Below are 14,503 nucleotides of genomic sequence, written 5' to 3'. Positions count from 1 at the left end.
AGCTGAGCAGATGTAATTTGCAGTGGTGCTTGAAAGTTTGTGAACCCTTTAGAATTTTCTATATTTCTGCATAAATATGACCTAAAACATCATCAGATTTTCACACAAGTCCTAAAAGTAGATAAAGAGAACCCAGTTAAACAAATGAGACAAAAATATTATACTTGGTCATTTATTTATTGAGGAAAATGATCCAATATTACATATCTGTGAGTGGCAAAAGTATGTGAACCTCTAGGATTAGCAGTTAATTTGAAGGTGAAATTAGAGTCAGGTGTTTTCAATCAATGGGATGATAATCAGGTGTGAGTGGGCACCTTGTTTTATTTAAAGAACAGGGATCTATCAAAGTCTGATCTTCACAGCACATGTTTGTGGAAGTGTATCATGGCACGAACAAAGGAGATTTCTGAGGACCTTGTTGATGCTCATCAGGCTGGAAAAGCAGAAGAAGAAGAAACCTTTATTCGTCACATGCACACTTCAAGTACAGTGAAATTCATCCTCTGCATTTAACCCAACTGAAGCAGTGAAAAAACACACACACACACAGAGCAGTGGGCAGCCCAGAGCGCCCGGGGTTCGGTACCTTGCTCAAGGGCACCCAAGGCCGCCCCACGTCAACCTAACTGCATGTCTCTGGATTGTGGGGGGAAACTGGAGCACCCAGAGGAAACCCACGCAGACACGGGTAGAACATGCAAACTCCACACAGAAAGGCCCTCACCGGCTGCTGGGTCCGAACCCGGAACCTTCTTGCTGTGAGGCGACCGTGCTAACCACTACTGTACACCACCGTGCTGCCCAAACAGAAACAGGTTCCACCAAGATTTGAACTCGGATCGCTGGATTCAGAGTCCAGAGTGCTAACCATTACACAGGTTACAAAACCATCTCTAAGGAGTTTGGACTCCACCAATCCAGAGTCAGACAGATTGTGTACAAATGGAGGAAATTCAAGACCATTGTTACCCTCCCCAGGAGTGATCGACCAACAAAGATCACTCCAAGAGCAAGGCGTGCAATAGTTGGCGAGGTCACAAAGGACCCCAGGGTAACTTCTAAGCAACTGAAGGCCTCTCTCACATTGGCTAATGTTCATGAGTCCACCATCAGGAGAACACTGAACAACAATGGTGTGCATGGCAGGGCTACAAGGAGAAAGCCACTGCTCTCCAAAAAGAACATTGCTGCTCATCTGCAGTTTGCTAAAGATCATGTGGACAAGCCAGAAGGCTATTGGAAAAAATGTTTTGTGGATGGATGAGACCAAAATAGAACTTTTTGGTTTAAATGAGAAGCGTCATGTTTGGAGAAAGGAAAACGCTGCATTCCAGCATAAGAACCTTATCCCATCTGTGAAACATGGTGATGGTTGTAGTATCATGGTTTGGGCCTGTTTTGCTGCATCTGGGCCAGGACGGCTGGCCATCATTGATGGAACAATGAATTCTGAATTATACCAGCGAATTCTAAACGAAAATGTCAGGACATCTGTCCATGAACTGAGTCTCAAGAGAAGGTGGGTCATGCAGCAAGACAACGACCCTAAGCACACAAGTCATTCTACCAAAGAATGGTTAAAGAAGAATAAAGTTAATGTTTTAGAATGGCCAAGTCAAAGTCCTGACCTTAATCCAATGGAAATTTTGTGGAAGGACCTGAAGCGAGCAGTTCATGTGAGGAAACCCACCAACATCCCAGAGTTGAAGCTGTTCTGTATGGAGGAATGGGCTAAAATTCCTCCAAGCCGGTGTGCAGGACTGATCAACAGTTACCAGAAATGTTTAGTTGCAGTTATTGCTGCACAAGGGGGTCACACCAGATATTGAAAGCAAAGGTTCACATACTTTTGCCACTCACAGATATGTAGTATTGGATCATTTTCCTCAATAAATAAACGACCAAGTATAATATTTTTGTCTCATTTGTTTAACTGGGTTCTCTTTATCTACTTTTAGGACTTGTGTGAAAATCTGATGATGTTTTAGGTCATATTTATGCAGAAATATAGAAAATTCTAAAGGGTTCACAAACTTTCAAGCACCACTGTACATAAACATCTTGTTACTTTTGTAAATGTCTCCTTTTGGTGCCACAGATCATATTATGTAGCGATCTATTCGAACAGCACAGGTTTGTCTGAACAGACACCAGCTTGTGTAATTGGTTCTGATCGTGCTCGAGTGTGGCCAGTGAGCAAGCAGCATGTGCCAGTACAGTCCTGGGAATTTCTATCACTACTCTTCTAAACAGAGTCATTACAAGCACAGCTTCTGTATGTTGCTTACTATTTATAACTTAAAACACCACATACATAGAGGATATTACACGGTTGTGTGAAGACGGGAAGTTTATCTTCGAGTGGTGAACATATTCACGAGTGAGTAAAGCGAATGAGTGAAAATATTTTCAACACAAGATCAACTTCATATCTTCGCACAACCGTGTAATGGTTTTTATATTATATGGACACAGTCACAACAAAAATGTATGCAAGTTAATCAGAAGAATTTTAATTTTGAACCGGTTCACCATTTTGACAACACACATCTCGTCGGCAGGAAAACACTGGGATTGACGTCATCAGAGTGAAATATTGGGAAACATCACTCGATTCATGATGTAGGCTGATTTCGTATGAAAAATGTGAGTTTTTTGACACGAGAAGATAAACTTCATATCTTCAAGCCAACATGTGATTTTTCTTTTTATTATATAGACACATTCACAAACAAAAGTACCCAAATTTATCAAAGCAATTCATTCAATTTCCTCACGAGTGATGTATAGAGATTTATGTCACGGTTTTGGTTCTCCATGTCCCGGATGTAGCTTGTATGAAAAATACAAGTGGTGTATTTCCCGGTAAAACCCTAGTGTCCCTGCAGTATATTTAATTACAAACTGAAAACCAGCTACGATTCAGTGCTCTGTGTTGAATGTTGGAATTATCGAAAACTCTCCCATCTCTGATCATCACACTGTTTTTCTTCACAGGACGAGTGTCTTTCTTTTCTTCAGGCTCCGAGAACCTCCACCGTGTGGAGAAGGTGGCATGGGGCACACGTTACGCCATCACTGTGTCCTTCACATGTGACCCCGATTATGCTATAGCTGATCCCAGCTTACCATAGGGTCCTTCTGAGATAATGGCTGGAGCCCTGGGACAAAAACAGAACATGACGTGAGAAGATACTGAAGTATTCAACTGAAGCTTGAACTTTCACATTCCTTTTTTTTGTTTTCTTTGAGAGAGATTTAACAGACATTAAGAACTTGGAAGAACAACGATAACTGCATGAATTACAATTGCTGTCTATTTTAACAAAAAGAAAATTTCACTCTTTCAAAATCTTATTTCTTGTGGACTTTTGTTCTGCTCTTGTATTTCTGCCTTTGATTTTCTCTGCTTGTCTAATTTCCTTGTAAGTAGCACCTTCTTAGCTTTTATCCTTTTGTCACAGTTGGATTGGTTATCACAGATTGGACAAACAGCACAAGTGGAAATTCTCAGCATTTGGTGTGAATGAAATTGTTGAAAGTTCAGATTGCTTGTGGCTTATTGAGAGAGCTTTTCAAAAGCGTTTGCTTTCAATACCTTTTCAGGACTGTACCGTGTCTAAATAGAGTGAAACCGTTTGAACAATGGCACCGCAGCGCGTTTTACTACTACTGAGAAAGTTGTCGTCTGAACAAGTGTCTATCAGTAGTACTGGCTGTCCGTCAATCATAGTCCCTACGAGAGAGGTTTAAACAAGCTGCTGTGCTGCAGAAGTTTATTAATGCAAAATATTCCGATCAGACCTTTTACTGTCATGACATGCACAGAAATGCATCAATTTGCCCACTCCCTGGAAAGTACATCTTGATCTTGAATTAATTCTGCCAGTTCAAATCATGACTAAATGATCTTGGGAATAAATGGCATTTATTGATCTCAGTGCTTCAGATTTAATTGAGCATATGCTTAATACACCGTTTTATTGCTCTCATGGAATATTAAACTGTGGTTTTGAGACCACAATCACATTCTTTCCCCAAATGGCATTTCTTCCATCACTTCACATTACACAGATAGACTCTCCACTCTGTAATGCCTGGGCCATGAACGTGAAAGATTAAAAAGGCCAAAAATTGCAAAAGGTCTCTCAATATTAGGCTCTTCATAAAACATTATCTTCCTAGATTATGATATGAAGTGTGTACCAATTAATCTTAACTCTTCTGATCTACTCAAGTAGCTGCCTGATTTATAATCCAAACAAGAAGACAGTCATCTATATCCCCCGCCCTATATACCAACTATATACCAAGTTTCAAGATATTATTTGTCACATTTTTCAAGTTCTGCTGCAGGAAACCAACCCTACCTCTTTACACTGACCTCAGCAGCCCATGGCATAAACCCACCGGACCTTTGGTCCAGGTGAACTAAAAATTAAAATTTCTCACGTTTCTTAGTATCAAAAGGCACATATACATTACTTAATCAACATGTATACCAACTTTCAAGACCATACCACTCATAGTTTTCAAGTTCGGCTCCGGAAACAAAACCTACCCCTAAGACTAACCTGAGAGACTAAGTCTGAAATAATTTCCATGGAAATATGAAATTTACATTTCTCAAATTTCTTAGTATGAAAAGGCACATCTACATCACCTTGTTAACATGTATACCAAGTTTCAAATCCGTATCATGAATAGTTTTGGATATATGCTCTGAAAACGAACATTGCTCTTCGAAACTAAGTCAAAATCTTTTTTTTTTTTTATGTAAAAATTTGAAAAATACTTAAAATCCAATATAGCAAAAGGCACCAGTTCACATGTTACTTGATTATGTATACAAAGTTTCATGAAGATATCTTCAGTAGTTTTAAAGATATGGCCCGGGAAGGAAAGGAAGGAAGGAATTTCTGTATCCCCTGCCAAACTTCATTTGGATGGGGGATAAATATTAAACACGTTTAAAACCCTACATGGCCTGCTGTCACACACACAGCCTCCCCCCAATCTGGTACAAACTTAAGTGCATAATTTGAAAGTGTGTGATGTTTTATTCTAGGCAAATCTTTTAATGGACAGCGTTTGGTGATTGAAGAAAGATCCAGAACATTATAGCTGCAGTCTCTCAGTTAGGATTGTTTAAAGCTCGTACCGTGACCCAGGCTTTGCTGATGGATGAGAAGCATGCTGAGTGAGTGATTGAGATGTTGAGGTGAACATATGAACCTCAGTTGAACTCTTTGCTTTCTCTACTGGCCATGCAGTGGAGTTGTATCTGTTTGACCATGGGGCCACATCTGAGAGGAAGCTGTACTTTGAGAAATACTTCAACCAAACAGATTTAATAAGAAGGTTATCCATGAAAATATCTGAATTATTTATAGAGGGCTATCGAAAGGTTTCTCTTCAGTCTAAAGCTGTACATCTGTCTGAAGTTGTTTCTGGTATCTGGTTCATATCCCTTACTTTTGAACCAACATTGCAAGTATTAATCTTCATCTGGAGTCTGACAGTTAAATAATATTGGCTTTTTTTTTGTGGTGTATCAGATATATTCCATTCAGCTAGCATGATATTGAATGAGTCAAAGACAAGTAGCTGAATGGAATGTCTGATATACCACGAAAAATAAGCCAGCCAATATTATTATTATTATTATTATTATTATTATTAGTAGTAGTAGTAGTATCATTATTAGTATTATTATAATACATTCAAAATTCTCTCAAAATCTGTATTTAACAATGCAAACCTGGCAGTTAGGTTTGTTTCCAAATTGTCACAGTCGCTCGCTAGCGCGGAAGTTTTACGTGTAATACGTATCTTATGGCGTTTTCAATTCACTGCGATAGTTTACTGCGGGCGAATGTGCAGGAGAAAACTCTCATATTGGATATTCGTGATGTGACATTATGTTGTCTTGACAACCATACAATATCATAAACCATATTCAACACTCATTCTCCATTGGGTAGAGTGATGTAATACATGTCGGATAAGCAGTATGCTAACAATATTGCATGCTATCGAACCAAATGAATGAAACCTGCTAGAAGTGAATAGAATACATGTGTTTATTCCATCGAAAAAGTGTCCTGCATGTATAATAATTAAATAATATTGTCTGGCTTTGAGTGGTATATCGGATATACAGTTAGGTCCATAAATATTTGGACAGAGAACATTTTTCTAATTTTGGTTCTGTACATTACCACAATGAATTTTGAACAAAATTCAGATGCAGTTGAAGTTCAGACTTTCAGCTTGAATTCAGTGGGTTGAACAAAATGATTGCATAAAAATGTGAGGAACTAAAGCAATTTTTAAACACAATCCCTTCATTTCAGGGGCTCAAAAGTAATTGGACAAATTAAATAATTGTAAATAAAATGTTCATTTCTAATACTTGGTTGAAAACCCTTTGTTGGCAATGACTGCCTGAAGTCTTGAACTCATGGACATCACCAGACGCTGTGTTTCCTCCTTTTTAATGCTCTGCCAGGCCTTTACTGCAGCGGTTTTCAGTTGCTGTTTGTTTGTGGGCCTTTCTGTCTAAAGTTTAGTCTTTAACAAGTGAAATGCATGCTCAATTGGGTTGAGATCAGGTGACTGACTTGGCCATTCAAGAATATTCCACTTCTTTTCTTTAATAAACTCCTGGGTTGTTTTGGGTCATTGTCTATCTGTATTATGAAACGCCGACCAATCAGTTTGGCTGGATTTGAGCACACAGTATGTCTCTGAATACCTCAGAATTCATCCGGCTGCTTCTGTCCTGTGTCACATCATCAATAAACACTAGTGACCCAGTGCCACTGGCAGCCATGCATGCCCAAGCCATCACACTGCCTCCGCCGTGTTTTACAGATGATGTGGTATGCTTTGGATCATGAGCTGCACCACGCCGTCGCCATTCTTTTTTCTTTCCATCATTCTGGTAGAGGTTGATCTTGGTTTCATCTGTCCAAAGAATGTTCTTCCAGAACTGTTCTGGCTTTTTTAGATGTTTTTTAGCAAAGTCCAATCTAGCCTTTTTATTCTTGAGGCTTATGAGTGGCTTGCACCATGCAGTGAACCCTCTGTATTTACTTTCATGCAGTCTTCTCTTTATGGCATATTTGGATATTGATACGCCTGCCTCCTGGAGTGTGTTGTTCACTTGGTTGGCTGTTGTGAAGGGGTTTCTCTTCACCATGGAAATTATTCTGCGATCATCCACCACTGTTGTCTTCTGTGGGCGTCCAGGTCTTTTTTGCATTGATGAGTTCACCAGTGCTTTCTTTCTTTCCCAGGATGTACCAAACTGTAGATTTTGCCACTCCTAATATTGTAGCAATATCTCAGATGGGTTTTTTCTGTTTTTGCAGCTTAAGGATGGCTTGTTTCACCTGTATGGAGAGCTCCTTTGACCGCATGTTTTCTTCACAGCAAAATCTTCCAAATGCAAGCACCACACCTCAAATCAACTCCAGGCCTTTTATCTGCTTAATTGAGAGTGACATAACGAAGGAGTTTCCCACACCTGCCCATGAAATAGCCTTTGAGTCAATTGTCCAATTACTTTTGGTCCCTTTAAAAACAGGGTGGCACATGTTAAGGAGCTGAAACTCCTAAACCCTTCATCCAATTTTAATGTGGATACCCTCAAATGAAAGCTGAAAGTCTGGACTTTATGTCCATTACATAACTATAACCTGAGTATGTTTCAGTAAACAGGTAAAAAAAAAAATTGTGTCAGTGTCCAAATATATATGGACCTAACTGTATTCCATTCAGCTAGCATGATATTGACCAAGTCGAAGACGAGTTCAATATCATGCAAGCTGAATTGAATATATCTGATGTACAGTGAAAAAAAGCCATTATTATTATTATACATTCTCTTCATTTCAGCATATCCGCATTCTTGAAGGCCAACGTGAGCTTACCCGCAAGTTGACGCTGTTAGCGCAGCAGTGAAGTCACCTACAGCTGCTGTCGTGTTAATCAGTAGCACAGGCTAACGACTGAGAAACTAAGATTTCTGTCCCAAGACTCTTCTCCCACGCACACTCGCCACAGCATTTTTCACTCAGACTTAAGTACTCATTTCCCGATGCAATTTACTTAGCTACTTTGAAAATCAGCATCGACAACGGAGCTACCTGGCAGCCAAAATTCTCTCAAAATGTTCCCCTTTTAATGAAGCAAACCTGGTGGCCATGTTTTGTTTAGAAACTGTCAGTCACTCGCTAGTGTGGAAGTTTTACATCTCCGTGCATTTTTTCCAGTTTTTCGATGTCTGTTGGTATGTTTTTCTCTTGTAAATATGCATGAAGAATATATAATGACGTATTGGTAGCCTTTTGGGTGTTCAGCGCGTCTTTGGTTTCAGTTTTTAGTTTATTTATTTAGTGCTTAATTATAGCATAGCTAATCCTAGCAGAAGCACTGGATTAGCCTCGTCGTCTTTCTTTCCCAGCAGACAAAGAAATTATTTTGCACATGCGCAGCAGAAAAGTTTTGTCATTGGATATTTGCATGAGCTCTGACGTGACATGTTGTCTTGACAATGTGCAATATTGTTATAATATTTCACGCTCGTTTTCCATTGGGGAGAGTGGCGTAATACATGGAGGATAAGCGATATGATAACGATATTGCATGCCATCAGTAAACCCGCTAGAAGGGAATAGAACACATGTTTTTATTCCATGGAAAAAGTGGCCCGTATGTATAATAATAACATATATTGTTCAGTTAATTTTAGTATGACAAATTTTTTTTAAGTAGTTTTGCTACTTCTGGAATGCTGTGACATAATCGCTTCCTTGCTAAATTTGGAGAGCAAACTGATAGCAAGTATTTAATTTAACATATGCTAAGCATTAATTTATTTGAATTTTGAAAATGGAAATGCAGTCCGTCATTATTACATAGCACCGTCATAACGTAACCGTGGAATGAATGAGGTTATTGACTATGCATGATTGTGTTGTGCTGTGTTCTGTAATTTGATTGTGTTAAGTATCAGTGGTTTTATTGAGATGTCATGTGTGGTTCAGGTTATACTTTATTATACACTTTAAACCGAAACCTCACAATCATAAAACCACAAATATACTGTTCTGTTTCCAGCATAGCAAGCGGGTAATTCATGTGTGGCTTTTATAATCATTAGTTTTATTTAATGGATTCACAGTCTGAATGCAAACTGAGCTGTAGGCTGTTCTTTTCCCACTTCTATTACATCAGCAACAGGTTAATAAGAAGAGTCTGTAATATTACTTAATTAATTGTCTGTTAATTCAGTACATGGCGTGAAATTAATATGTATGTCATGGTTGCTTAATTAATCATTTGATGAGTAAAATGTGTTGCGTGAATCTTGTCTAAATGTTCTTCGTGTCAGTGTAAATGATGATGGGGGGAAGCCATATTCTTTACTTGAGGATAAGTGTTAAAACACGGTAATTTATTTCTACTGTCAAGAACTGAAGTTTCAGCTGCTGCCTTAATGTTATGGTTGAATGCACATACAGATATTCTTAAAGGTCTGCAGATCTACAGTCGTCTGCACATAGGCAGGTTTTTTTAAAAAAAAAAGGCAAAAGTCTGGAAAAGGTGGATCTACAGGGTGCACCATATGAAAGAAGGCATATTGTTGATGTTACAGATAAATTATGTGTGGGGTTTCTTTCAAATGCGTTAGATGGTAAAGCATCACACCACAGGAGCGTGTCGTCTCCAGTGAAGTAGGAAAAGTTTGAACTCTTTCTCAGATGTGTGTTAATCTCAATATATCCCTATACTGTAATTCATCATGAACATCAGTAAGTTTCTTCTGCCTCTGCTACTGAGCAGTTTTGGCAGTTTGATGGAGTATAGGTTTAAGTTTAAAAAGCTGGGTTTCATGCATCTGTCCAGATGTAATCCAATGTTTTATTGATAAATCAACAGTGGAGAAGCAGAGCACAGTATCAAAAATGTCAGAACTGAACTGCTTTACATCATTTTTCTTATTCAGAAAGACTTTGGGAGCTGCATGCTTTGAGAGCTATGTAATAGTATATTGGAAACAGTCAGAATTTCTTGCACAGTATTCAGACTTGATGACTGTCCTGGTAGTTGCATGGCTGTACTGAAGTAGTTTGAAACCCAAGCTTTCCACTGGCACATTCACACTGAAATTATGAAGGAGATATTTTATAAAAGAACATAATAATAAAATTGGTTTTAATTCCAGGAATATTCAGCAGGCTGTTATTCTAAAGGTGAATCTCTCTCTCTCTCTCTCACACACACACACTCCTTTACAGCTCGGGTAATATATTATTAAATGTGACTGTAGTTAATAAATATTTTCCCAACAGCACTATTATATAAAACGAGAGTTTCAGTATGTGCACCTTTAGTCAAATGTTCCACTTTCTGTCTAACCTTGCTTTAACAAATGATGCTTAAACTGCCTTCTAGTCGCAGGCCAAGCACCAAAGACTGCTTTAAATCCAAAACATTACTTAACCCTGGACTAGGTTTTCGCCCATTTTATAAATTTGATGGCTGCATGAAAACTTCAGGCTTTTGTTGTTTTGCCATCTGAAGAGACCTGGAGACTGATGTAATCTCCCCCCCAATCATCAGCAGAGAGAAAAAAAATACAATAGAACAAGAGCAGACACTTGTACTTCAAGACTGAAGTGCTCAAGAATTATTAGATTATGTCCAGCTGTGTTTCATTGTTTTTTCCTGATGCCATTTTTATTACTCTCTAACTGAATTTCAGCTTTCAAAATGTTTTTAATATTATTCGGATCAGATTTCCAGCATGCTGATTGTGTTATGAACTGATCAATATTTGTTGGTAGTTGAGACCATGTCTTCTATTTTACACATGTTGGGCAGAAGTTTGTATATTGGAGAGGTGTGAACATTTACACAAACTACAGCTACATCAAATTAGCGCACCAGCTCATATGTACTGTTTTTCAGATGTATGCAAATGTAAAAAAAGAGAGCTGAGATCAGATGATGTCGATCCGTTCATGTCGGAGTTGCATGGAGTACATGAATGAATGTGTCGTAGTGCTTTAATGCGTGCTCAAAAAAAATTGTAGTAAATGTGGCAGTTACAGCTGTTATCAGTGACATACACTTCGCCTGAGAAATTCTCATTAATGCTTTGTTAAAGGATGGCAAGTTTGCCTTGTATTATCTAATTAATTCAGGTTTGCCTAGAATGAGGAAATTGGTATGGACACGAATGCCTTAATCATTCCATGTTCACGGTTTCTACCAGTTCTGGGAAAAGGGTGACATTTGTGTCACTCTGTGTTTCTACTAATGAGAGCTCATCTGTCACCCTAGGAATAAAAAAAAAATATTTCCTTGTCCATTTCCAAGAAATAGTGTGTGAAATCGTGTTTTTAATGACGCACTGATCACAGTCAGAAAAGACCCCATGATCTCCATGCATGGTAACCTTTCGGAACAAAAAGGAAAAGCTTGAATCAATGAACTGGTGCTTCAGAAAGCTCCAGAGATTTAAGAGCTCCTCTGGTGTATGCACGTGAAAAAGTGTGAGCAATCTGTGAAGAACTTTTTTGTATTTAAGAGTATTAGAGCTATTGTTTTTGTACTTGTAGAATAGATGCATAATTGCATTCATAGGAAAATGAATGAGAAGGAAATAGAGTATGCTATAATAATCCATCCAACAATTATCTGTAGCTGCTTATCCTGTCCTACAGGGTCGCAGGCAAGCTGGAGCCTATCCCAGCTGACTACGGGCGAAAGGCGGGGTACACCCTGGACAAGTCGCCAGGTCATCACAGGGCTGACACATAGAGACAAACAACCATTCACATTCACACCTACGGTCAATTTAGAGCCACCAGTTAACCTAACCTGCATGTCTTTGGACTGTGGGGGAAACTGGAGCACCTGGAGAAAACCCACCGGGAGAACATACAAACTCCACACAGAAAGGCCCGCGCTGGGCTCGAACCCATTAACCACTACACTACCGTGCCGCCTAATATTATAATAATAATAATAATAAATGATTGGTAATATAAATGACCAATAATTTATACATCCATCCATTATCTCTAGCCACTTTATACTGTCCTACAGGGTCGCGGGCAAGCTGGAGCCTATCCCAGCTGACTATGGGCGAAAGGCGGGGTACACCCTGGACAAGTCGCCAGGTTATCACAGGGCTGACACATAGACACAGACAACCATTCACACTCACATTCACACCTACGGTCAATTTAGAGCCACCAGTTAACCTAACCTGCATGTCTTTGGACTGTGGGGGAAACCGGAGCACCCGGAGGAAACCCACGTGGACACGGGGAGAACATGCAAACTCCGCACAGAATGGCCCTCGCCGGCCACGGGGCTCGAACCCAGACCTTCTTGCTGTGAGGCGACAGCGCTAACCACTACACCACTGTGCCGCCATGAACTGATCTCATCTCATTATCTCTAGCCGCTTTATCCTTCTACAGGGTCGCAGGCAAGCTGGAGCCTATCCCAGCTGACTATGGTCGAAAGGCGGGGTACACCCTGGACAAGTCGCCAGGTCATCACAGGGCTGACACATAGACACAGACAACCATTCACACTTACATTCACACCTACGGTCAATTTAGAGCCACCAGTTAACCTAACCTGCATGTCTTTGGACTGTGGGGGAAACCGGAGCACCCGGAGGGAACCCACGGGGAGAACATGCAAACGCCACACAGAAAGACCCTCGCTGGCTGCTGGGCTCGAACCCAGAACCTTCTTGCTGTGAGGTGACGGTGCTAACCACTACACCACTGTGACGCATAATAATAATAATAATAATAAATGACCAATAATTTATACATTCAGTGTATAATTTATACATTGTAATTTTCATACTTTGCTCAGGATCTGTTTGAAGATTCAGCTCCTTCTGCATGGTACTGAATGGGGGGGAGAGAAGGGGATGTGTTTTAGATTATATGATCACATGAAACTATTTACCTGCTCATGGCCAGGTTTTTCCTCACGTCTCCTGGTCATCTTTCTTCATCCTCACCCCTTCACTGCACCTTCAGCTGTGACATGACCAGTGTGTCGGAGTTGAACTCGAACTGATTGCTCGATGATGCAGACTTTCCCCACGAGTACAAGCTCGGCGGCCGCTTCTTGAACGATGACGTGTAGCGGTAGAAGCTCTTGTGGCGGTTTTTCAGGTACTCCCGGTAGTTCTTGGTGAGCAGTGTGTACAAAAACGGGTTGATGCAGCTGTTGCTGTAGGTCAGACACGCCACCAGGTAGTTAATACACGTGCGTATATGAGGAGCCAATGCCAGGGGTTTGTGATAGAGGGGCAGAAGCTGCCAGATCCAAAAGGGCAGGAAACAGGCCCAGAACACGAGCACGATCGTAAAGATCATGATCAGCACTTTTTGCTTAGGTGACCGCTTGGTGCCCTTATTTAGAGCTGAGCTTCTCTGGGATTCCAGGTATGTCCTGGCTAATTTGGTGTACAGGTAGCCAATAATAAGGCCAGGTGCCATGATACTGGTGCCAAACAGAACAGTTAAGTAAATCTTATACGCCAGAGGTGCCCAAATCGGAGCGCACATGCGTTTTACGCTTCCGTCTGCGGCCTTTCTGCTCGTCTGGTTCACCATGATGACCATGGGCATGGTTAGGAGCAGAGACAGGATCCATACCCCCCAAGCCATGGCTTTCCGATAGCTTTTGGAGCGTTTCACGTTGTCCAGCGGCTTCGTCACGGCCAAGTAGCGCTCCATGCACATGACGGTTAAGGTGAAGATGCTTGCGTGCATGGTGAGGAGGTCCAGACTGAGCAGGATGCGACAGCCCACGTCCCCGAAGTACCAGTCCTTGAGGAAGTACGTGCACACCACGAACGGGATCGTGGAGAGGTACAGCAAGTCCGCCAGGGCCAAGTTAATGATCGAGATGTACATGGAGGTAGCGAAGCGAATGGAGTGGCACATCACGACCAGAGTGTACACGTTTCCCGAAACGCCAACCACGTAAACAAGCGAGAGCAGGGTGCCAAAAGTAGAGGTGATGACCAGCTCGTCGGTGAAGCCCGAATTGCTGTTCCGGGGGGCGCCTGTGAAAGACCGAGACCTGCTGAAATTCATCGCGTCTGTCTGTGAAAACGCCAGGACGGTGCGCGGAGGAGATTTTGGCAGCAGGTGCGCTCCAGACACTGGGGCTGAGAAATGCGCGTCCCCGCTGGCGCAGCGCACCTCCTGACGTCACCAGCGCGTCTCGCTCCAAGCGGTTCCCGTTACCCTTGACATTATACCTTTTGGAAGTTTCTCTTAACTATGTCTTAATTTCATCGAAACCGTCAGTCCCAATCCTGCACGGGTCCTGCGTTAAAAGGAGTGCGAAGAACAAACTCGCATAATAATAATAATAATAATAATAATAATAATAATAATAATAATAATGCACGCACAAGATGCCTCTCTGGACATAAATAACG

General features: G+C 40.8%; 2 protein-coding genes across 2 annotated transcripts in view; one reads left to right on the top strand and one right to left on the bottom strand.

Annotated features, from left to right (window-relative positions):
- uts2r2 (urotensin-2 receptor 2) overlaps positions 1–3,943 on the top strand; it is a 47,468-nt gene extending 43,525 nt beyond the window's left edge. The window contains exon 9 of the mRNA XM_060939890.1: positions 3,001–3,943. Coding sequence (XP_060795873.1) covers positions 3,001–3,137 — 137 coding nt within the window. The 3' untranslated portion in view covers positions 3,138–3,943. The remainder of the gene's footprint in view (positions 1–3,000) is intronic.
- Positions 2,502–14,153, bottom strand: LOC132898349 (urotensin-2 receptor). Its single transcript, XM_060939889.1, has 2 exons — positions 13,012–14,153; positions 2,502–3,164 (listed from the first exon to the last, which is right to left on the bottom strand). The coding sequence occupies exon 1, from the start codon at positions 14,151–14,153 to the stop codon at positions 13,071–13,073; it is 1,083 nt and encodes a 360-aa protein (XP_060795872.1). The 3' UTR covers positions 2,502–3,164; positions 13,012–13,070.
- Between the last annotated feature and the right edge of the window lie 350 nt (positions 14,154–14,503).

Source organism: Neoarius graeffei, chromosome 14 (genome assembly GCF_027579695.1).
Source record: "Neoarius graeffei isolate fNeoGra1 chromosome 14, fNeoGra1.pri, whole genome shotgun sequence".
NCBI lineage: Eukaryota > Metazoa > Chordata > Actinopteri > Siluriformes > Ariidae > Neoarius > Neoarius graeffei.
Note: the sequence above shows the minus strand (reverse complement) of the source record. Positions and strands in the feature narration are given on the sequence as shown.